This window comes from Podarcis pityusensis (genome assembly GCF_964106645.2).
Source record: "Podarcis pityusensis genome assembly, chromosome: 5".
Classification (NCBI taxonomy): Eukaryota; Metazoa; Chordata; class Lepidosauria; order Squamata; family Lacertidae; genus Podarcis; species Podarcis pityusensis.
The window spans coordinates 109338-134250 of NC_138032.1; the positions used below are offsets into that span (position 1 = coordinate 109338).

At 49.1% G+C, this 24913-nt stretch overlaps 1 protein-coding gene across 6 annotated transcripts in view; it reads right to left on the bottom strand.

Moving 5' to 3' along the window:
* Positions 1-24913, bottom strand: part of PIGZ (phosphatidylinositol glycan anchor biosynthesis class Z) — a 76923-nt gene that overhangs the window by 40625 nt on the left and 11385 nt on the right. For 2 of the 6 annotated variants that reach the window (XM_081007487.1, XM_081007488.1), the window contains exons 2-3: positions 16999-17197; positions 14991-16604 (exon numbers count right to left, since the gene is read on the bottom strand). In XM_081007487.1, the coding sequence (XP_080863613.1) occupies positions 14998-16604; positions 16999-17197 (1806 nt within the window). In that variant the 3' untranslated portion in view covers positions 14991-14997. Of the gene's footprint in view, positions 1-6553; positions 10807-14207; positions 16605-16998; positions 17198-24913 lie in introns of those variants that run through there. The other 4 variants (XM_081007486.1, XM_081007489.1, XM_081007490.1 and 1 more) reach the window with 4 other exon arrangements.

Consider the following 24913-nt stretch of genomic DNA (forward strand, 5'->3'; position numbering starts at 1 on the left):
CTGTGGGTGGCATCCAACCAACAGGTGTTATATAGATGTATTTATTTTGTGGAAAGATAACAAAGCAGTTCTGGTATGTTTCAGGGACTTTCCTCTCTCAGTTATTAAGCTGGCATTTGGGAATGCTACAGGCAAGGTTTTCCAGGCCCCCATATGCATCAGACATCTTCCATATAAAAGACTGAGAGCCAGTGTGGTGTAGTGGTTAAGAGTGGTGGACTCGTAATCTGGTGAACCAGGTTCGCTTCCCCGCTCCTCCACATGCAGCTGCTGGGTGACCTTGGGCTAGTCACACTTCTTTGAAGTCTCTCAGCCTCACTCACCTCGCAGAAAATTTGCTGTGGGGGGGGGGAGGGAAAGGAGATTGTACGCCACTTTGAGGCTCCTTATGTAAAGGTAAAGGGACCCCTGACCATTAGGTCCAGTTGTGACCGACTCTAGGGTTGCGGCACTAATCTCACTTTATTGGCCAAGGGAGCCGGCGTACAGCTTCCGGGTCATGTGGCCAGCATGACTAAGCCACTTCTGGTGAACCAAAGCAGCGCACGGAAATGCCGTTTACCTTCCTGCCGGAGCGGTACCTATTTATCTACTTGCACTTTGACGTGCATTTGAACTGCTAGGTTGGCAGGAGCCAACTCCTTAGGGTAGTGATAAAGTGGGATATCAAATACAAAATCCAATCTCTCTTTTCTTCCTTCCAAAAATAATCTACAGTTTGCAGCCCACTAGAGCTCAGAATTGCTGGCAGTCCGTGAGTGCCATTGGGATGGCCTCATATTCCTGTTGCAACTGCAGTGTGGCTTTGGCGCTGGCTGCAGCTGCAAACCTATTTCTCCTCCAGCTGCTGCTTCATTATCTTCATGAGGCACTGTGACACTTTTGTAACCGGGACCAAACCCTGCAGTTTCTGCACAAAGAGTAGCAGACCATGGTGGACAGCTTGGAAAAGGGTCTATAGCAGCTCAGGACAGGAGCCCAGCAAGGGGCTCACAAGCCTTTGGTTGAAGGCCACAAGCAGTTCATTGAAATCAGAAGCCCCCAGCTTTGGCATCCTCAGAGGATGCAAGTGCACCGCCTCCTATGCCTCTCTCAGGATTTCCTCATGCACAGAAGTCACAAGCAGAAGGTAGCTTTTCTCCATTATTTCTTTCCTCAACAGGAGGGCCTTTGGGTCCCAACTCCAAGAGTGACATTTAAACAGTTAAAAATTAAACAACTGCCCCATCCATTCACCCTTTCCCATCATTCTCTTCACACTCCCAAATCTCTTCCTGAAAGGGGAAGGGGTGGCTTTTGTCTCTTCCTTCTGCAAGTACCTGATGAATCTTCTCTTTATTCAGGAAGAACTTTCTGATAGCAAGAGCTGTTTGACAGTGGAACACTCTCCCTCAGGAGAATGTGGACTCTCCTTCATTGAAGGTTTTTAAACACTGATCATTTCATGGGTCCCTTGCAACTTTACAATTCTGTGATTCTGTGATTCTATCATTCTGCCAGAGGTGTATTGGGGAGAAGGGGGAGTCCCAGGGCTGCAGGAGGAGGATGCATGGATCTCCTGCCCTTCCCATGTAGGAGAGAACTAAGTCAGGGAGCCAAGGTTCCTCCCTCTCTTCCTCTCTGCAAGGCCTGGGAGGGAGCAAGTTTGCAGGAGGTCTGCAATGATATTCTTCATTTGTATCAATATGCTGCTTGCAGGGGCAAAACTGGGCTTTTTTGTGAGCCAGTGTGGTGTAGTGGTTAAGAGTGGTAGTCTTGTTATCTGGTGAACCGGGTTCGCGTCTCCGCTCCTCCACATTCAGCTGCTGGGTGACCTTGGGCCAGTCACACTTCTCTGAAGTCTCTCAGCCCCACCCACCTCACAGAGTGTTTGTTGTGGGGGAGGAAGGGAAAGGAGAATGTTAGCCGCTTTGAGACTCCTGAAGGGGAGTGAAAGGCGGGATATCAAACGCAAACTCTTCTTCTTCTTTCTTTCACCAGGGTCAAAAATGCTTAGGATTCTGGTAAAAGACTGCAAGCCTTTACGCAATGACCTGGGAGTAAGCTCCATTGAATTCAGTGGGGCTTAGTTCTGAGTAGACATGTTGCAGTGAAAGGCTCAATTTACAATAAATACTCCACAAGTTTCCTTTAAAAATTGCTGGTTGTGCTGAACCATTCCATTTAAAAAATGTGAGGTGGATTGGCTACATTTTTCTTCAGAATTACAAGAATGCAGGAATCTCAACTAAATGAATCTCCATGACAGATGGCCATCCAACCTCTGCTTAAAGACCTCCAATGAAGGAGAATCCACAATCTTCAGAGGGTAAAGACATGGCAGAGGCTAATGTATCAATAAGATAGAATCATAGAATCATAGAGTTGGAAGAGACCACAAGGGCCATCGAGTCCAACCCCCTGCCAAGCAGGAAACACCATCAGAGCACTCCTGACATATGGTTGTCAAGCCTCTGCTTAAAGACCTCCAAAGAAGGAGACTCCACCATACTCCTTGGCAGCAAATTCCACTGTCGAACAGCTCTTACTGTCAGGAAGTTCTTCCTAATGTTTAGGTGGAATCTTCTTTCTTGTATTTTGGATCCATTGCTCCGTGTCCGCTTCTCTGGAGCAGCAGAAAACAACCTTTCTCCCTCCTGTATATGACATCATTTTATATATTGGAACATGGCTATCATATCACCCCTTAACCTCCTCTTCTCCAGGCTAAACATGCCCAGCTCCCTTAGCCGTTCCTCATAAGGCATCGTTTCCAGGCCTTTGACCATTTTGGTTGCCCTCCTCTGGACACGTTCCAGTTTGTCAGTGTCAGATAAAGAGATATAAACAGCAAAAAAAGGATATTGCTATTAACAGAGATAAAACTGATGTGCACACATTAGTTTCATTGCTTTGACACATTTGGTAATTTTTACAAGTTACAAAATTGTATAAAAGGGTTGGCAATGCATATGTTCGAGGCCTGAGGCCTTTGGGTTTTGACCTGGAGTTACTGACCTGCTCCTGTAGAATTAATTCAATCAATAAAGTGATACCTTTTAGGTGCCTTACTGCTTATCTCTGGTCTTGACAGTATATTTAAGACAACTAAAATCCTACCTAGGAGAAACTGCATTTCCATGACAAGGAGATTTTAGTTCCTTTAAATTTTAAAGGGCGGGGGCATTTAAATTTTAAAAAGCTGCTATTAGCCACTATCACTTTTGGAGCTATGTTTATGCGTTGTGAGACGGCACATATCTACATGGATTGTATCTCTAACACCAAGAAGCGTTTATTTATTAATATTTATTTATTTATTAGATTTATATTCCGCCCTTCACAAGATCTCAGGCGCTTCACAAGTTTAGAAATCGGGTGAGAAATCCAGGATTGTACAATAAGTGCAACTGGGCATCAGTGGATCCCCACCACCACCACCACACCGACGGGCTCAGAGGAGGCCAGTCTTCTGAACTCACATGGCATTACATGGTTTGGGCAAACACACACACACATATCATATATGTAATATATATATAGGTGATATATATCTCACCTTTTCCCCATCCCAACACAACTCGTTACCAGAGCCTGGGCTGGAAGGGAGCAGCTTACAGCAGCCCAGCAATGCAGCTCACTCCGACTTTGAGACGGATTCCCGCCGCCACAAACCAGGCCAGCCTTATGAGACCCCATTGCAGCTGGAGGTTGGGCTGTGGAGAGGAATGCGCACAACAGGGTCCTCTGCCGTGGCTGCTGCTGCTGCTGCGAGAGAAAGCGCTGAGGTGACCTTAGCTGTTTTGTTTTTTTAATAATTTTTTTTAATTAAGAAAAAATTATTTCATACAGCAATTTCATAATAAAGTCCCAAAGCCCTTTTCTCTCTTATGTTTCTCTTTTGTTTCTTTTCCCTAAATGTTTCTCTTTTACATTTGTGGGGTTTTGCGTCAGCATCGTTTGTGCAGGTTCTCTTTACTATTCGCTTGTGTTCCTTTGGTGGTGAGAGAGGTTGGGATTGGCCATGGGTGGGGTTAGCTGTGGTGAGCTTTCTTTTTGTGTGTGAGTGGGGGCTGGGGCTGTTTTTGAATCAGGTTAGCCAGAGGGATTCCTTTGCTGCTGGTGGATTCTTGTCGTTGTCTTCTTGGGCTGTGAATGTGATAGAAGGGAGCCATATCGGGTGAAGGTGTCTTCTTCTATTTGTCCCCATATCAGTTTCAGTTTGTTGGTTAGTTTTCCAAGAAGGCGGTTTCCCATACTACCGGGTACCATTGGCCCATGCTTACTCCTGACAGCTCTCTCTCCAGTGACCTCAGCTGTCTTGACTTCTTTGTTGTTATTGTTTAGTCGTTTAGTCGTGTCCGCCTCTTTGTGACCCCCTGGACCTGAGCACACCAGGCACTCCTGTCTTCCACTGCCTCCCGCAGTTTGGTCAAACTCATGCCGGTCTCTTCGAGAACACTGTCCCACCATCTCGTCCTCTGTCGTCCCCTTCTCCTTGCATCCTCCATCTTTCCCAACATCAGGGTCTTTTCCAGGTAGTCTTCTCTTCTCCTGAGGTGGCCAAAGTCTTGGAGCCTCAGCTTCAGGATCTGTCCTTCCAGTGAGCACTCAGGGCTGATTTCCTTCAGAATGGAGAGGTTGGATCTTCTTGCAGTCCATGGGCCTCTCAAGAGTCTCCTCCAGCACCAGAATTCAAAAGCATCCATTCTTCGGCGATCAGCCTTCTTTATGGTCCAGCTCTCACTTCCACACATCAGACTGGGGAATCCGGAGCTTTGACTACACGGTGTCAAGGTGAGGTCTCTGCTTTTGAAGATGCTCTCTAGGTTTGCCTTGACTTCTAGCTGCCCTTTAGCCAAAGGCCCGGAAGCTGCGTTCACTTCCGCCCACAGGACCCGCTACTCTATGGTCAGGCGGACCAAGTCAGGCCAGTCAGGGCGCACGCGCGGCCTTCAGCTCCCCGGCCAATCCCGACGCCAGGCCAGCACGTGACCTGCCCGGCGCCTGCTCCGCCCGCTCGCCGCTCGCGACGCGGCTCCTTCTCTCGGTCGGCGGAGGCCGCCTGCCTTTCGCGGCGAGGATGGTCCTGCGCCGGCTGCTGCTCGCCCTGCTGAACGACCACCGGCTCCTGGAGCGGCTGGCCGAGGCGAGGCCTATCCGGGCGGCGGCGCGCCTCACGGCCGCGGCCCTGACGCGCGGACTGCGCCTGCGCGACACTTTCCTGCGCGAGCTGAAGGAGGAGGCCAAGGCCAGCGGCTGGTCCAATGAGGGTCGCGGAAAGGACAAGGGGCGGGATCCCTGAGGAAGGCCATTCAGGAAGGACGGAGCCCAAGACGGACGCTGAGGCGGCCAATCGCGGACTCGGGCCCGCCGCGTCCCCTGCCGGCCAATGGGCGAATAAAAGGGGCGGCCCGCTTTGCCCCGCCCGCTCCGTCTTCCTGCGTGCGGGGGAGGGAGGCGGGAGGAGGCGGTCGCCATGGCAGCGGCCGGATGGAGGCTTGGCCCCGACCCCATTTTACGGCTGTGGAAACTGAGGCTGGCGAGGTTCCCGCGCTGAGCTGGAGTCGCAGGCCGAGCCCCCCAGAGACGCAGCACCCCCCGCCCCGCTCCCTCCCCGCAGGGGGACCTGGAGCCGCCTCCGCGGCCGCCCTCCCCACTGCAAAACTTGGGGGGGCGGGAGCAGCCGAGTCCCCCCGAGATTCTCCTGGGGCTCTGCTTGGCGGCAGAAGCAGGCCCCGCCCTCTGGTCCCGCTCCTGTTCCAGCAGCCGCGTCGCCTTCCTGTAGCAGGGAGTTCCACAGGACTGGGCCAGTGACACCAAAGGCGCGACTCCTTCTTGTCAGACGAGCCTCACCAACTCGGGGAATGACCAACGATGGTTCTGCAGATGACTTCTGTGATTGAGCTGGGGTATGATGGGGTATCCTGGACCCAAGTTGTTTGGGGCTTTGTCAAGCAATGCAAGGACCTTGAACCTGACTCAGCAGTAAGTGGGCAGCCAGTGCAGCTGTTTGAACAACGGCCAACCGCCACCACCGCAGTCCGGTCGCAGCATTCTCCCATCAGCTGGTGCTTCTGAACCAAACCCAAAGACGGGTTGTGTTTCCTTAGAAAAGTTTGAGATGGCTCACAACTTAAAAAACATAAAATACAATAAAACAATTGCAAAACTGAACAGAATTGCAGAGCAAGAAATAAAAGCAGTTAAGACAGCGGCAATGCTGTGTTTAAAAACACCCGTAAAAAAGAAATGTAGGTCATTGCTAAAGTCTGATCTTTAATGTAAAATGCAGCATCTTGAATTGGGCTCAAAGAATGAGGAAGTCAGTGCAGTTGCTTTTGCTCTGAAGTAACATGTTCCCTCCCAATGCCTGGTTTTTGTCAGCATCTTAAGCTGTAAATTTTGGGCAAACTGCATCTGCTGTCCCAATGTAATAGCCAGCTCTGCATTCCCCAGTATGTGGCACAGTTGGCACACCAGCCCCCTAACTGTGTGGTGCCACTTTGGCATCCAAATCCAGAAACAGCTCTGAGGCTATGGACCTATCCAGGAGAGGCCAAACCTGTTTCGAGATGGGTTGTTTTCTTCTTGTGATTTGGAAGTTGTACTGTTTGGAACTGCCTTTGCCTATTTAGCCCTGCGAGGAAAACCTCCCCTGCATAATCGAAGGAGCAGACAGACCAGGAGGACTTTGACTTGTGCCTGGAAATGGAACAAGAGCTAGTGGAGCTCCCAGTATGTGCATCCATCCAGACTTTTAATGATCAGGCCAAAGTCACCATGTTTTGCAGTAGAACTGTGGGATAGGGGGCCTTGAAACAAAATGCTGCAATTGCCACCAGGGATGCTTTTGTTATGGGCTGCTCCAGCCAGCCTGGAACAAGGAAAAGAAAAAGCAGTTTTCTTAAAACAACAAAAACCCTTCTTGAAATCTTCACAAGCTTGGCTATATATGTAGCCTAAAAGGCTTCAGTTGAGGGCTGACTGCCAGTTCCAACCTGAAGTACTTTGAACATAATAGAAAGCTACTTTGTACCAGGTCAGGCAAGACCATTACCTATTCTGACTGACACCAGTTCTCTAAGGTGGAGATTTTATCCTGGAAGTTTCTTTGTTTACAACATACAAACCATGTGCTCTACCAATAAACTGTGATTCCTCCACCTATTATTATGGTTGTTATTATTAATGTTATTTATATTTATCATTACAGTTCAGTTTTAAAAACCAGTCCAATCCAATATACTTTATTGAAGAGTTTGGATTTGATATCCCGCTTTATCACTACCTTAAGGAATCTCAAAGCGGCTAACATTCTCCTTTCCCTTCCTCTCCCACAACAAACACTCTGTGAGGTGAGTGAGGCTGAGAGACTTCAGAGAAGTGTGACTGGTCCAAGGTCACCCAGCAGCTGCATGTGGAGGAGCAGAGATGCGAACCCAGTTCCCCAGATTACGAGTCAATCACTCTTAACCACTACACCACACTGGCTCTCTATTGCTCTGAGGAAGGGAAGGATATGTTCTTTCCCCCACTTCTTCCCTTCTGAAGCCTTGCATATAGCAGCAGCCTGGAGGGGGCAGTGCTGCCCTCCGAACACCAGTGTCACTCCTACTACCTGGATAGGACTGGCATGAACCTGTGGGGGCCAAATTGGAGCAAATTGGGGGCAGGCTTCGGGGCATTGATTTTATTATATATATATACATATGTGTGTGTATCATAAAAATGTATCACAGCGCTTTACAACATAAACACACAAAACCCAACAATAAAATAGCAACAAGTTAAAAGCAAAAAGAAATGTAAAACACTTTCACAGGTCCAGCCTCACTACTGCCCTTCCCCATGCCAGCCCATCCAGGTAAGCTGCAGCAACAATGGTCAGGAGGACAGCTCCACATGGGCTACTGCTGGGGCACCAATAGGGTTTTTCTGGGGCCAGTACACTAGACAGATTGGGCCCTCTAACCCACTTGCAATAGAGGACACTGATTTGCATAATAATTGCAAATGCTTTGAGTCATGCAAAATTATGTGATTTCTTGCAGGTGGTGTGGAGGACCCAAAAATAAATTGCTGGTGACACAAGTAATAAAACAGACAGACCGTGAATAGATGAAGCTTTCCCCATAATTGTATTTCTATTCTGCAAAAGGCTGACCTGTTGAATTTCTGCCTGCTACACAGCTGGTAAAGGCAGTAGAGCCAGGGGCATGCTTTGTGAGGATATTATTTATTATTATTAGTTTTATTACCCATCCTTCACCAGTGGGCTACAGCACTCTAAACCTCAAAACTGAGCACAGTTACAATCACAGGAAGAGGGTGGGCTCTGAAAATGCAGGTGTCAAAGGCTATGGTAAATGTATGTAGAGCTTGTTTTTAGGAAGAATAAACTAAGTACTTGTTCATTTATTGTATTCCACCACGTGTCCTAAAACACCTTCAGGGTAGTTTACAAAACAAAAAACAGCAATTACATTTTTAAAAAAACCAGCATTTAAAATTATTATTAAACCAAAACTATCCTAAATCACAACAACGGGCAACAGTATCATAACAGCAGAATCTAGTCCAACCCCTTGCAATACACAGATATACACAGCTATCAAAATTCCCAATACAGATTCCACAATAGGGGAACAACCACTTGTATCTAATCTAACCTCAGAGGACCGCTTACCTATGAAGGGCTTAGGACCAGGGGAGGCTTACACCAGGGTGCTCAAACCTTTGCGATCGTCAGACCCAGCATTTAAAACTATGCCCAGAAGCCAAGGGAAAGCCACTGCCAGGGCTGGCCCAATACATTTTGTCACCTGAGGCAAACCATGAAATTCCCCCACACCTGAGAAGAAGGCGGTGGCAGAGTTTTATGTCAGGGATAAGGGTGGAAGGAGACCAGAAGCGCTTTCTGTTCCCCAAGAGGCTGTCGGGGGGGGGGGGGGGCAGATCTAAAGCACTCTGCAGCTGTCACTGCCAGCACAGCAGTGGGCAATGCATTCCTTGGAGGCTGGATTTGCTGCTCTTGTGGCTTCTGCCAGTAGAGGCAGCCCATCTCTATGTCTTCTAGTGGAGAATTCACATTGCCATCTGGGTTATGGGTAGAAAGGATGCCAGAAGTGTTTGCACATTGTTGCAGGGGGAGTGGCGGTGTTGCTCCAGAAGGAAGCCAGGAGGGTTGCTGTGGCAGAGACTGACCCAAGGCATTTCATCTGGAGGATTTGAGGGTGCTAAATAGCAGCTCCCCACCTCGGTACAGTCTTAGGCATATCTTGATTTTGGACACTTTCATTTTCTAGCAGATAATGTTCCATGCCATCAATACTGATGCAATCCTGTGCCCTTTGGCCCCTTACTAACAAAGGAGGAGTTTGGCAGTGGCAACTGCGGTGCATAAAGCAAACCTTTTGCAAGGGCCTCTTTCTGGCTTCGAAACGCAAAGAGCACCTTTCAAAGGCAATTGCCACAAGTGCCCTGGTCAAAGTTTTCTTAAACTGAGCTTAATTTATATTATTGTTTATAATTATTATCCGGTCTTTGCACAAAGTTTTCTCAAGGCAGCTTAGAATCAATTTTAGAACACATTTTTATAAACAACACTATGAAACAATTTCTTCAAAAGAAACAAGCAAACAACAGTAATGACAGATTGAGGTGCTTTTGAAAATGATGGTGCTCATGAAACTCAGGTCAGAAGAACAGATGCCAGGCAAATATTCCTGACGAGAATGTCCCACAGTCTGGTTTCTCTCCAGGAAAGGCCTTGTCCCCAGGTGCCACCCACTCAATTGGCTCTGGTAGAGGTATCGGGTTCAAGTGGCAACAGAGTTTCTGAAGGTGATATCAATGAACTGGCAGCTTCCTAGAGGGGTAGGCAGCCCTTCAATATCCTCTGATACACCTCAGACTTTTAAAGCCCCAAACAAAATCAGTTTCTTGAATCATGCCCAGAAACAGAGTGTGTGTTGGTGGATGCTGCTGCTCATCTTGGTAGCAGTTTTTGTCTCGATGCCAATTCTAGAGCAATCCACCAGGTCTAGCTCGTTCTTGCCATTACACCAGGCTGTTTCCACCAGGCTGTCTGTAAACATGTCAGCTGGCCCATCTTGGCTTGGAGGTTTCTCACATTAGCATATAAACACATATTTCCACGCCCGTCTCCAAATGTCTTGGGCGCAAGCATTTTAGCTCAAGGAGCTTTGGCCTCTCTGAATTGCTATCAGTGTCCCTGCACTCTAAATGCCTCATTCTACCCCTCCCCTATTTAAATCATCATGGATCTTTTCTCGCCTTCATCCTTATTACAGGAGAGGGGGAGATATGTTCCAAACCAGATCCTCCTTAGTTTCCTTTTTTTATATATATAAATATTTATTAAAGTTTTCACAATATTACATAATGAAAAAGAAAAAATACAAAATACAAAATAAAAAACAGTTAAAAACAATTCCATCTTTTCATCACTTATCTTTCATTTGCTTGTTTCCCGGACTTCCTCATACCTCCATTTTTTGTATTCCAGTTCGATTTATTAATTCAGCAATACCTTTCCCTCCTTATTTTATCCTGATCTTAATTTTAATATATTATAGCATTAAATTTTTACCTGTTAAAAATCCAATTTTTTCATATTCTTTTATACCATTACAGCTAGAAACCACTTAACTTCAATCCAACATCATTCTAACATTCATTAATTTTGCAATATTTCTGTAAATAGTCTTTAAATTTCTTCCAATCTTCTTCCACCGACTCTTCTCCCTGGTCTCGGATTCTACCAGTCATTTCCGCCAATTCCATGTAATCCATCATTTTCATCTGCCATTCTTCCAGAGTGGGTAGATCTTGTGTCTTCCAATACTTTGCAATAAGTATTCTTGCTGCTGTTGTAGCATACATAAAGAAAGTTCTGTCCTTCTTTAACACCGATTGGCCGACTATGCCCAGGAGAAAGGCCTCTGGTTTCTTCAAGAAGGTATATTTAAATACCTTTTTTAATTCATTATAAATCATCTCCCAGAAAACCTTAATCCTTGGGCACGTCCACCAAAGGTGAAAGAATGTACCTTCAGTTTCTTTACATTTCCAACATTAGTTATCGGGCAAATGGTAGATTTTTGCAAGCTTGACTGGGGTCATGTACCACCTGTATATCATTTTCATAATATTCTCTCTTAAGGCATTGCATGCCGTAAACTTCATACCTGTGGTCCATAACTGTTCCCAGTCAGCCATCATTATGTTATATCCAACATCTTGTGCCCATTTAATCATAGCAGATTTCACCGTTTCATCCTGAGTATTCCATTTCAACAGCAAGTTATACATCTTTGACAAAATCTTAGTTTTGGGTTCTAACAATTCTGTTTCTAATTTTGATTTTTCCACCTGGAAGCCGATTTTCTTATCCAAATTGTATGCCTCCATTATCTGATAATAATGAAGCCAGTCTCGCACGACCCAGCAGTGAAAGCTTCAAATTTGACCAAATTTCTAAATCTTTTTTCACTTCAGCCCAGCATTTTTCATAGTTGTCTTTAAATAGATTCCTATTTTTTGCTGTCATGTTAATCCCCAGGTATTTCACTTTCTTAACCACTGTTAAACCTGTCTCATTCTGAAACCTCTCTCTCTCGATCGGTGTTAAATTTTTCTCTAAAACCTTGGTTTTTAACTTATTCAGTTTAAATCCTGCAACCTGACCAAATTCTTGAATCAGTTCTAAAACCCTTTTGGTACTAGATTCTGGCTCCTGTAACGTCAATACTAAGTCATCTGCAAATGCTCTCAATTTGTACTGTTTAGCTCCGACTTGTATACCTTTAACCAACTGGTCCCTTCTAATCATATTCAGCAAAACCTCCAGGACCGATATAAAAAGCAATGGGGAAATTGGGCAACCTTGTCGTGTCCCTTTTTCTATCTTAAATTCTTCCGTCACCACATTATTTACAATTAGTTTAGCCTTTTGTTCTGAATAAATTGCACTTATACCATTTTCGAAGCCTTGGCCTACCCCCATCCCCTGTAGGTTCTTCTTCATAAAACTCCAAGAGATATTATCAAAAGCTTTCTCCGCGTCCACAAATATCAAAATTGCTTTAGGATTTATGTTCACTTCTAGTTTTTCCAAAATATCAATTATATTCCTCAAATTGTCAGACAAGTGTCTTCCCGGGAGAAAGCCCGCTTGGTCTTTATGAATCTCTTCCATCAACACTTTTTTCAATCTCTTGGCCAAAATGTCTGCAAAAATTTTGTAATCCACATTAAGTAATGATATGGGGCGGTAGTTCTTAAGCTGAGTCTTTTCAGTCTCTGTTTTCGGTATAAGTGCAATATACGCTTCTTTCCACGACTCTGGTGCCCTTTTCCCTTCCAATATTTCATTGCAGACTTCCTTTAAAGGTTGTTGTCAGAGCTGCTTCCAGATCCTAGCTCACAGAGGATCACGCTAGCCAGCGATCATTAAATAAAAGTCTTTATTGAGTTACAGTTTCCATTCTCAAGCTGCTGCGTGCAACTCTACGTCTCATGGTTAGATCGGCGAAGCCCCATCTGAGTCTCCGCCCTTTGTACACCAACTTAATATCCTAGCCTTGCTCCACCTTTTCCGCCTGACTGTTCTTCTCTGGGTCCCTCTGCCCCCCGGGGTCTCTTCCTTCCGGGATTCCTCTGACGCTGACGCTGACCCCCCTGACTCTTCTCCCTCCTTTCGGCGGGCTTTAGGACCTGGCTCCCTTTCCGGGCTGCCTACTGCGCCACCTTCCTGTGCATTTGAACTTGGCACACGCGCCAAACCTTCCACCTTCCGTCTGACCGTTTCTTCGCTCCCCGATGGAGGTGTGGCCACTCCTGACTCGTGCCCTCCCCCCTGTTGTGAGCTGCCAGCGCTTGATCCCTGGCGCCCTTCCTCTTCCCTGCTCTCTGGCGGTGACGCTGGTCCTGATTTCCAACTGCTCCCCTCTGAGTCCCCTCTGGCTCTATCTTCCTGGGGTGTCCCCCTAGGCTCCCCCCTTGCCCTGGCCACTGGTGCTCCTTTCTGTGAATCTTCTGATTCACTGGAAAGACTCGGAGATCTCGGGTCGTCGTCATCACTCATCTTTTCTTCTGCCTCCTCTCCCTCGCTCTCTGTTTCCTCCCTTGCCCTTGCCTCTGCTCCTGAACCCCTGACAGTTGTACTAACCACTCTTTCAAGGATCTATAGTATCTAGAAGTCAGTCCATACGGTCCTGGAGATTTACCCAATTGCATATTCTGAATGGCACCTTCTATCTCCTGTTCAGTTATTTTGTAGTTCAACATTAATTTGTTTTCTTGAGAGATTTTTTGTAATCCATTTGTTTTCAAAAATCGATCTACGTCAGTTTCTTTCTGTGGCCCTTGTGTATATAGTTGTTTAAAGTACCTCTGGAAACAATTTCTAATCTCAGCTGGGTTCTGTATATTCCTTCCTTCCAATTCTAATTTGTAACTGTATTTAATTTTTGTCTTTTTTTCATTTGCCAAGCCAACAATTTCCCACATTTATTAGCCGACTCGAATGTCTTTTGTCTCATTTGTTTAATTTTCCATTCTATCTCCTGATTCATCATTTTCATATATTGCATTTGATATAACTTTATTTCTCTCAAAATCTCTTGCGACTTTGGTTTTGTTCTCAATCTTTTTTCACTTTCCTTTATTTTCTCCAAAATTTTATCCTTCTTCTCATTTTGGGTTCTCTTCTTTAATGCATTCTGTTGTATCAGGAACCCTCTCATAACCGCTTTACTTGCGTCCCAGATTACTCTTTTTTCCACATTGGTGCTCGTATTTATCTCAAAGTAGTCTCTCAAGGTTTTTTGGGCCTTCGTAAGCACTTCTTCATCTCTGAATAAGGTGTCATTCATCCTCCATCTAAAAGAGCCAGTTGGTGTTAGTTTCATTTCCATCTTAACAGCATTATGGTCAGAGCAGGTTTTTGGGCAGATTTCCACTTTTCTTGTCTTTGGTGCCATTCCTCTAGTTACCCATATTTGGTCAATTCTTGTCCATGTCATTTTGGCTTCAGAAAAGAAGGTTCCTTCTTTAACCAAGGGGTTCTTTGTTCTCCAAATATCGACTAAGTCCAAGTTGTCTGTCATGTCAAAAAAAGTTTTCGATAGTCTACCATCCTTAGTGACTACCTGTCTTTGTGCCTTGTCCATATGTGTAGATACCACTCCATTCATGTCTCCCATCAAAATCACATTATAATCCAAATAGTCCATCAGGGTCTCATGCAACTTTTAAAAAAAATCGGATTTCCCCTCATTTGGTGCGTAAATTCCTACTATCAAAAATTTTTCTCCTTGTGTTTGAATTTCAATTGCCACAAATCTTCCTTGGTTATCCTCCTTAGTTTCTTTTGGCTTTCCCTGCAAAAAATTGCTCTGCCACCTTTTAAGTGCCAGCAGTCTGGTTCCACACTGGTTCAAGTGAAGCCCATCCCGCTTGTCCCAAAATGTTCCCTGGTGCCTAGAGTTAATCCAGACCTTTCCTCTCCACACCCATGTCTTATCCACGCATTGAAGCTCCACAGATGTGTCTTTCTAGCTGGCCCTGTACATGGACCTGGTAGCATTTCAGAGAAAAGTCACACATATAGCCAAAGTGCCTGTGGTCAGTGGCGTACTGGGGTCCCTAGAAGGCAGAGGCAGACGGAGGCCCTAGGACACACAGCTATGAGACAAGATGGCTAGATTTTTGGCTGGAACAGAACAGAAGATGCTGGAAACTGAGAAGCAGGAACTGGGATGGATGGCATTTGGGGCACTTGGAAGTTGAAGAAAGGAAATGGGTTGCTTGGGGGACACAGGACTGTGACACAGTGTTTGGTGGGTGAGGTGTATTGGGAGATTTCTACCAGCAAATGGGAGCTACAAAATGCAGCTGCTCTATATAGGGCTGAGAATAACTAGGGTTGTTGTGGACTGCATGTTTGTGCGCCAAATGTTCTTTAGCTTCTTTGCTTAGCTCACCTTGATGCTAGATGCTCTTTTTATTTCTCTCCAGATACAGGATATGCAGTCCTAACTGGCTTCTCCACTTTTCACTAAGGAGAAAGGACATTTGTGGTGGGTCTTCCATCGTCAGATGTGGAAATATTACTGTCTCCTTCTTGACCAGTAACGGACATTGCTCTATTATGGTTCTGACGGTGCCTGGGATGATAACCAGCACCTGGCAAGTCATTTCCTTGCCCAGTTCTCTATTGACACAGGCAGGACCATTCACTATGGATCCCAGGATCTGGCAAAGGAAGCCTTTCTCGGCCCCAGCCATGTCGACAAGCTCCACCAGCGTGTTGCTCTTGTTAACATTAAGCAGAAACCTGGGAGGCATGTAGGTCCGAGCAAAGAGTAGTGTGTAGTGTGTGCGATGGCTCAGGGACTCTGGGGAATGGGTGAGCTGCTCCAAGTGGAAGAGGCAAGGGACTATGCCTCCCTGGTGGAAGCAGCCAAAGAAAAGGGCACCACAGAGATTGAACACAAGGTTGATGGATTTCCACTGCTGGGCCTGTCTATGCTGCGTGACCAAAAGGACCAGAGGCAAGATGAGAGGGATGAGGAAGCGAGGTTCTTGATGGCTGAATAAAGAAAGAAGTGCCAGAGGGATAAAATAGAAAGCCAGCAGTGCCAGTCTGCCCTCTGGGCATGTGATAGCTGAATGTGAGCTCCTCTTCAAGGCCTTCAACCACATAAATTGGCTGATGTGCACTTTCAGGAGTTTGATGCCATTGCTAACAGCTTCTACATGAAGGATCCCAAAAAGCAGGACCCCGTTAACTGCAAAATGTGTAAGATGCGGGTGAGTCCCGTGTTGTGCAAGGTTATCAGGGTTGAGGTTATAGGTGAGGAAGTTCAAGGGGGTCACAACGACACTCTGGCGCAGCCTGGCAAGGATGCTCAGTGGGCTGGCCTCATAAAAGCTATGCAGGCTAATTCCTGACAGGGGAGAAGTGAAATACCAGGTGTCAGCAGCTATGAAGAAAACAGCAGTGAAGGCGGCACTTGGGGCAAGACAGAGAACATGGTGTATTGTTCTTCTAACGCTTTGCTGGCATGTAGCACCTGCACATACCCAATGCAACAGCGGCACCAAAGCAAATGCCAGAAACGTTGGCCTGTTAAAAAATCCAGCAACTATGATCATCCCAATAAGTCTGTGATTTAGAGGATTCTGCCACCGATAGGCTGAGGCCGAGGTTTTGCTGGCTGCTTTTGAAGACACTAGTAGAAGCAGCAAGGCAAAGAGAAGTCCTTCCACAGTGTTAGCAAAAGTCCTCGTGTAAAACACAAGTGTGACGTAGGAGCCAGCAAGCAGAGCCAGTGAGTTCCACGGATCCGCTCCCCACAGAGGAGCCAGCTGGTAAACACTGTAGTCAAGGATGAATGAAAAGATGGTGAGGAGGAGGCGGGGTGAGACGAGGAGGGTGTAGCTGGTGATGCAGCTGGTCGAGAGGCCCAGGTGCTGAAGGGCTTTGATGGCCCAGAAAGCAACTCCAGATGTGATCAAGGGAAACACTACTGTCCTGCAAGGAGACTTGGGGAGGAATTCCCAGGGGTGGTAAACCTTTAAGTCCAATATGCTGCCTGAGGAGGAGTGGGGAAAGGTTAACACAGTTAGCAGCTGGAGCCCTGTCAGCTAGAAACCTGCCCCCCACCCCAGTGACTTGCAACATAAGATTAGAAAAGTTAAAAATAATTGAAGTCTTTGACTCACTAAAATAAAAACAAAGAAAGAATCTAATTAAAAGCAGAACCAACTGCAGAAGATCAATAATTTAGCAGACTCAGCGTTGCTCTTGTTGCTCTTTATAAACCAGGCTGCCTATATGTGGCCAGTTTGGAACAACGGAGGAAATGGAAAGCGGCTCACCTGCCATGTGGGGGCGGCCCCCCTAGAATTTAACTCGTCACCGACCCCCCCCCCCCGCTCCCAAAGACAAAACCTTTTCATACCACATACATAAGATGTCACCTTTACCTGCCATGACCTCTGGAGACTGGAAAAACTCATCTGGGTGCAGGTAGCCAGTCTGAGGAAGAAGACACCAGCCAACTCTAAGCATGCAAAGAACTCTCCAAAAGGTTTTGGGTGAAGCCATCACAGTTTCACCAGACCTGCCGGGATTGGAAGGTTGTCCACTGGAAACAGCAGCAGTCCTAGTTGTCAAAAGCCAGCCCTGAAAAGGACAAAATACTTAAAGCACAAAACCCGATTGAGCATTGTTGGTGACAGAAATAATTCCTAGTTGGACAAATATTGACACCTTTTTCAAGCCTCACCCATTAAGATAAAAAGTAAAGGTCCAACAATAATTTACAGTCTTTCCTCTTCCCTCCCCTCTCAAGAGCAAAGAAGAAAAAAGCAAGTTATAACTGTATATCCTTTTACAGATAGGTAGCCGTGTTGGTCTGCCATAGTCAAAATAAAAAAATCCTTCCAGTAGCACCTTTAAGACCAACTAAGTTAGTTCTTGGTATGAGCTTTCGTGTGCAAGCACACTTCTTCAGATACACTGAAACAGAAGTTGCCAGATCCTTCTATATAGTGAGAAGGTGGGGAGGGGTATTACTCAGAAGGGTGGTGGGAATGGGAGATTGGCAGATAGCTGAGATGAGCCTGCTGACGACTCTTAACGACTGTAATAGGTCTTACAGGAAAAGGCAAGGGGTGAGAAGGTGAGAAATGGCTTAGTCATGTATAATGGGATAAGAATCCAATGTCTTTGTTCAAACCAGGTGTCAGAGCTGCTTCCAGATCCTAGCTCACAGAGGATCACGCTAGCCAGCGATCATTAAATAAAAGTCTTTATTGAGTTACAGTTTCCATTCTCAAGCTGCTGCGTGCAACTCTACGTCTCATGGTTAGATCGGCGAAGCTCCATCTGAGTCTCCGCCCCTTGTACACCAACTTAATATCCTAGCCTTGCTCCACCTTTTCCGCCTGACTGTTCTTCTCTGGGTCCCTCTGTCCCCCGGGGTCTCTTCCTTCCGGGATTCCTCTGACGCTGACGCTGACCCCCCTGACTCTTCTCCCTCCTTTCGGCGGGCTTTAGGACCTGGCTCCCTTTCCGGGCTGCCTACTGCGCCACCTTCCTGTGCATTTGAACTTGGCACGCGCGCCCAACCTTCCACCTTCCGTCTGACCGTTTCTTCGCTCCCCGATGGAGGTGTGGCCACTCCTGACTCGTGCCCTCCCCCCTGTTGTGAGCTGCCAGCGCTTGATCCCTGGCGCCCTTCCTCTTCCCTGCTCTCTGGCGGTGACGCTGGTCCTGATTTCCAACTGCTCCCCTCTGAGTCCCCTCTGGCTCTATCTTCCTGGGGTGTCCCCCTAGGCTCCCCCCTTGCCCTGGCCACTGGTGCTCCTTTCTGTGAATCTTCTGATTCACTGGAAAGACTCGGAGATCTCGGGTCGTCGTCATCACTCATCTTTTCTTCTGCCTCCTCTCCCTCGCTCTCTGTTTCCTCCCTTGCCCTTGCCTCTGCTCCTGAACCCCTGACATCCATCCCCCCCTCGAAGCCCCCTCTTCCCCCCTCCCCTCCTTCCGGTGCGGGCTCTGGGTGCTGCCGTGTCAGGGGGACGAATGTCGGATACAGTTCGCTTCCCGTGGCGGGCCGCCATCCGAAGTCTTCCGGTTCTTCCTCCCTGCTCTCGTTGACGACGGTCACCTCCGCTTCCATCTCTGTGCCGCCGTGCTCGAAACCCGGGTCGTCCCCGAAAACGTCCATGTCCGTCTCTCCTTCGTTGCCTTCTGGAGACGTTGCTCGTCCTGGACCCTCCAGCCACCTTCTGCGGAACTGCTCCTCTGGTCGATCATCCCACCAATACGAGGGTTCTGAAGCAGATCCCGAGGGTGACCCCTCTGGGGAACGGGCGTCTCGTGTCGGTTCCTCGTCCGAGTCGAACCCCCGGAACGTGCTGGCTGAAAGCGTGGGCGTGAAAAGCCAGTCGTCGAAAAAGTCTGCTGGCATTGGCCTATGTGGGAAGAGGGCATGAAACTCTTCTTTGAGCAGAGGTTCGTCTAAAGCGTAGCCCGGCACCCAGCTGTTGGCACTGGCCGGGGTGCCCTCCTTGGCGAGAAGGTATTCTACCCCCTCTTCCCCCCATCTGGAGTCCAAAATCTCCGTGACTTCGTTGATGCGCTCCTCCTGTGCCACTCCCCCTTGCCCGGTTCTCTCTCGGAGCGGACCCGGTGCCGTTCCTGGTTCCTGAAACCTGTGAGGTGCCTTGTAGGGAGTGAGCACCGATCTGTGGAACACCGGATGCATTCTGGAACCCTCCGGAAGAGCCAGCCTGAAAGCCACCGGGTTGACCTGTTCGTCGACTTGGTAGGGCCCCAGTTGTTTATGCCCTAGTTTCTTCTTCGCCAACGACCTGGCCGGCACTGCGTGGGCTGCTAACCAGACCCAGTCTCCCACATGGATCTCTTCGCCAACCCTTCTGTGTTTGTCCGCTTGTACCTTGTATGCGTGTTTAGCCAGCTCCAGGTGCCGCCGCAGCTGATCGTGGACCTCCTGCAACTCCGACGCGAACGCATCTGCTGTCTGCGGCTCCCCCTCCCCCATTCTTTCCAGTCCCGGGAAGGTTCTAGGGTGCCTCCCGTTGTTGGCGAAGAACGGCGTGACCCCCGTGGACACGTGCTTCGTGTTGTTGTAGGCGAACTCGGCGAGAGGCAGGTAATCCACCCACGTCGCAGGCTGTTGATTCGCATAACATCTCAGGTACTGCTGCATGATGGCATTGACCCGCTCCGCTTGCCCGTTGGTCTGCGGGTGTCTAGCCGACGCCAGGTTGATCTTGACGTTCAGGAAGCCCATCAGCCTCTGCCAGAAGTTTGAGATGAACTGTCGCCCTCGGTCGGACAGAATAGACCGCGGCAGACCGTGAACCTTGAACACGTGGTCTATGAACAGTTTGGCGGTTTGTTCCGCCGTGGCCACCTTCGCACACGGAATGAAATGTGCCATCTTGGAGAACAAATCCACCACCACCAGCACAGCCGTCTTGCCCCTCGAGCTGGGCAGATCCGTGACAAAGTCCAGGGCCACTCTCTCCCATGGCTCGAACGGAGTTTGCAGCGGTTCCAGCAGTCCGGCCGGCGGTCTGTGCACTGGTTTGGACCTCTGGCAGGTGTCACACCTCGCCACGTAGTCCGCGACTTCCCCTCTCATTCCGGGCCACCAGAAGTCTCTGGCTACTAATTCCACCGTCTTCTCCTTGCCAAAGTGCCCGGCAGTGGGCGCGTCGTGCAGCTGCTGCAGTACCTTGGCGCGAAGTTCGTCTCCCGGCACGTAGATGGCCCCTTTACGGATGAGCAAACCATCTCGCAGCTGGAACTCGTCGGTCGCTGCCGTGCCCCTGTGCACCTCTGCCATCTTTGCTTGCGCGAAGGAGTCATCCTGCAACGCTCGTCGCACCGCATCCAGGTCAACTGTTGCCGCCGCGCACGCCCACACTGTCGGTGCGAAGATGTGCATGGCGGCCGCTGGCGTTGCCTCCTCCAGATACTGTGGCTTACGGGAGAGAGCATCCGCCATGATGTTGGTGTCCCCCGGGACATACTCTATTCGGAAGTCGAAATTCGCAAAGAACTCAGCCCAACGTATCTGCCTCTGGTTCAGGAACTGTGCCGTGCGCCAGTGCTCTAGATTCTTGTGGTCCGTGCAGACCTGCACCGTGTGCTTGGCGCCGATCAGGAAGTGCCTCCACGCTTTGAACGCTGCATGAATGGCCAGCAACTCCCTGTCCCAGATGGTGTAGTTCTGTTCGGACTTGCTGAGCTTCCTTGAGTAAAACGCTCCCGGCCTCCAAACCCCCTGCGGGTCTTTCTACAGCAGGACTGCTCCCACGGCTCTGTCCGAAGCGTCTGTCTCCACCCTCATCGGCCTGCTGGGGTTGACATGAAGCAGCTGCTCTTCCGACGCGAAGAGACGCTTGAGTGCCTGAAAGGACTGCTCCGCCTGCTCTGTCCAGATGAACTTCTTTTTCTTGGAGCTGAGCGTGTCCGTGATGGCCGCTGTCTGCATCGCAAAGCCTTTGATAAACTTGCGATAGAAGTTCGCGAAGCCGACAAACCGTTGGACCTCCTTCCGGTTGCGTGGGCTTTTCCAATCCAACACTGCTCGGACCTTGGCGCTGTCCATGGCGAGCCCTTTATCAGACAACTTGTAGCCCAGGAAATCCACCTCGGTCACGTCGAATTGGCACTTCTCCAGCTTGGCGTAAAGCCTATGTTGCTGTAGCCTGCTCAGCACTTCCTTGACGTGTCTGTCATGCTCCTGCTGCGATTCCGAAAAGATCAGGATGTCATCCAAGAAACAGACGCACGTCTTGTAGAGGAGCCCCGCCAACACGTGATGCATGAAAGCTTGAAAAACGTGGGAGCCATTTTGCAATCCAAAAGGCATAACTCTATATTCGTAGGTGCCCAGGGGCGTGAACATGGCTGTCTTCCACTCATCTCCCTCCCGCATGCGAATGAGGTTGTATGCCCCTCGCAGGTCCAACTTGGTGAACACTCTGCCCTTCCGTACCTTTGCGAGGAGGTCGTCGATTCGGGGCATGGGGAAGTCCGATGGCTTGGTCACACTGTTCAAGATGCGAAAGTCCACTACAAGTCTTTTTTGGGGCGTGTCCCGCTTCTTAACAAAGAATACCGGACTGCCCCCCGCTGCCTTGGACTCTCGGATGAAACCGCGCTCCAAATTATGATCTATGAACTCTTTGAGTTCCTGCAGTTCGTCCTCAGACATGGAATACAGCTTCCCTTTGGGTAGCGCCGCCCCCGGCAGCAGGTCAATTTTGCAGTCATATGGTCTGTGGGGGGGTAGCCTGTCTGCCTCTTTCTCGCAGAAAACCTCCAAAAATTCTGCGTACTTGTGGGGGACCGCTTGCAGCGTGCCTAGCTGCAGCTGTGACTCCTCTTCCCCTCCTTCCTGCCTGGGCACGATGCAGTGTTCAGCGCAAAAGGAAGAGCCGAAGGTCAGCTGCCTCTGGTACCAAGCCAGCGTCGGGCTGTGCTTGTCCAGCCAACTCATGCCCAATACAATGGGCGTGTCCGATAGTTGAGTGACATTGAAGCTGATGATTTCCCTGTGATTCCCAAGTCGCATCACCATTGGTGGCGTCTGCTTCACCACTTGCCCCCCTAGCAGCTCCCTGCCATCCACTGTGACAACCTGCAGGGGCAGCGTGGCAGGCAGCAACTGTATAGCGTGCCGGTCGACAAAGTCCTGCCCTATAAAGTCCGCATTGCTTCCGGAGTCAATGGTGATTGGCACGTCCATGGTGATTCCATTGGGCAGCTGGAGCGACGCGGTGAGCTTCACTACCGGTTTGGGCGGGAGGGGGTCCATGGGCTGTAAAATCTCTGGGGACTGCTTCACTGACACGTCTGGTTGGGCCCCAGTGCCTCTTCCTCCAACCAGACTCCTTCGTTTCCCTGCTGTGGTTGTCCTTGCTGCGTTGCTGCAGTTACCATTGCTGAGGCTGCAGTGTGCTTGTGGAGCCTCTGGGGACACTCTTTCGCCATATGCTGTGGATCATCGCAGATGTAACACTTCCTGTTCCCTCTAGGAGGCTTCGCTTTCACTGCTGCCGGTGCTAGGGCTCTGGCTGCTGACTGAGCCCTTGCACCTCCAACCTCCATAGGTTCCGCTCCTCCTCCTGGCGGAGGCGTGGATTGCGCACGCGCTGCTTCTCTGGGAAGGAAGGAGGAGCCCCTGGCTGGTTCGCGCCCTCCACGCCCTTCGTCCCTGCTCCACGGACGTCCTTCCAGCCGCACCCCCACCGCCAGCGCCCTCTGAACGATCTCCTGCGTGGTCCGGGGTCTCTCCCCCCTCGCAATTTCATCTTTAACCGAGCCGTGCAATCCCTCCCAAAACAGGTCTCTTACAGGAGCCGAATCTCTGTCCCATTCCAGGGCACTGACCAAAGCGAAAAAGCGGGCATGGTACTGCCTTACGCTGGCCCTCCCTTGCTTCAGTCCATGTATCTCCTGCCGAGCAAGATCCACGTCAATGCTTGATAAAAAGCACCCATCCATCGCTTTAATAAAGGCATCCGCATTTTGGAGCGCCGGATCATTATCTCTCCACAAATTGCGCAGCCATGCTTTAGCATCTCCATGCAAATGGGACATGATGAATCCCACCTTCTCTTGCTCATCTCTAAAGTCTTTGTTCAGCAGTTGCAGTGCACACATTACATCTGCTCTAAAGTTGGGGTACTGTTGCAAATTCCCATCGAAGTGAGAGACCAGACCGCCTGTTCGTCTCCCCAACCCAATCCCCTCCGGTTTGGGTGTCAGTTGCCCTTGCTTCGTAAGCACTTCCAACCTGACCTGGAGATCCCTGTAGGCGGCAGCTGCGTCCTCCTCTCTCTTCCTGGATGCAAGAGCCTCGGCATTCAGTCGTGTCACTGCTTCTCTGAGTTCCACTATCTGCTGTTCGGCCGTCATGTTGTCTGCCGTTCGTGAGCTCGCTAGTAGGCACCCGCTTTCTCTCCTTTCCGCGAGGACGTAGATGCCCACAATCTGGTGATGGAGCTTACTGTCAGAGCTGCTTCCAGATCCTAGCTCACAGAGGATCACGCTAGCCAGCGATCATTAAATAAAAGTCTTTATTGAGTTACAGTTTCCATTCTCAAGCTGCTGCGTGCAACTCTACGTCTCATGGTTAGATCGGCGAAGCTCCATCTGAGTCTCCGCCCCTTGTACACCAACTTAATATCCTAGCCTTGCTCCACCTTTTCCGCCTGACTGTTCTTCTCTGGGTCCCTCTGCCCCCCGGGGTCTCTTCCTTCCGGGATTCCTCTGACGCTGACGCTGACCCCCCTGACTCTTCTCCCTCCTTTCGGCGGGCTTTAGGACCTGGCTCCCTTTCCGGGCTGCCTACTGCGCCACCTTCCTGTGCATTTGAACTTGGCACGCGCGCCCAACCTTCCACCTTCCGTCTGACCGTTTCTTCGCTCCCCGATGGAGGTGTGGCCACTCCTGACTCGTGCCCTCCCCCCTGTTGTGAGCTGCCAGCGCTTGATCCCTGGCGCCCTTCCTCTTCCCTGCTCTCTGGCGGTGACGCTGGTCCTGATTTCCAACTGCTCCCCTCTGAGTCCCCTCTGGCTCTATCTTCCTGGGGTGTCCCCCTAGGCTCCCCCCTTGCCCTGGCCACTGGTGCTCCTTTCTGTGAATCTTCTGATTCACTGGAAAGACTCGGAGATCTCGGGTCGTCGTCATCACTCATCTTTTCTTCTGCCTCCTCTCCCTCGCTCTCTGTTTCCTCCCTTGCCCTTGCCTCTGCTCCTGAACCCCTGACACCAGGTCTCTCCATGGTTTTAAGTTTGGTAATGAGTTGCAATTCAGCAGCTTCTCTTTCCAGTCTATTTCTGAAATTCCTTTGTAGTAAAACAGCTACTTTGAGATCTTGTATAGAATGTCCTGGGAGATTGAAGTGTTCTCCTACTGGTTTCTCTGTTTTGTGATTCTTGATGTCTGTTTCAGTGTATCTGAAGAAGTGTGCTTGCACACGAAAGCTCATACCAAGAACTAACTTAGTTGGTCTTAAAGGTGCTACTGGAAGGATTTTTTTATTTTGTATATCCTTTAAAATTGCTGCTGCCGCTTTGCCGGTGAGTCTTGGGGAGGACCGCTCCCCCTGGAAGCCCTTTTTTCCAATTTGGGCCTGGAGGCGGGCCCCATACTTACCTCCGCAGCCTATGGGGCTCCAGGGAGGCCTCGGGTGTGTGGGGTGGGGTGGGTGTTTAGTTGGGTGTGGGAATTTGTTTAATTTACTTATGTTGTGTTTGTAACTTTGTTTTTTGTTTTTATAGTTTTATTGTTCTGTTAGTTTGTTTTCTGTCTAGGTTTTAATTTGATTTTAAGGGGAGGGGTCAGGGCTGC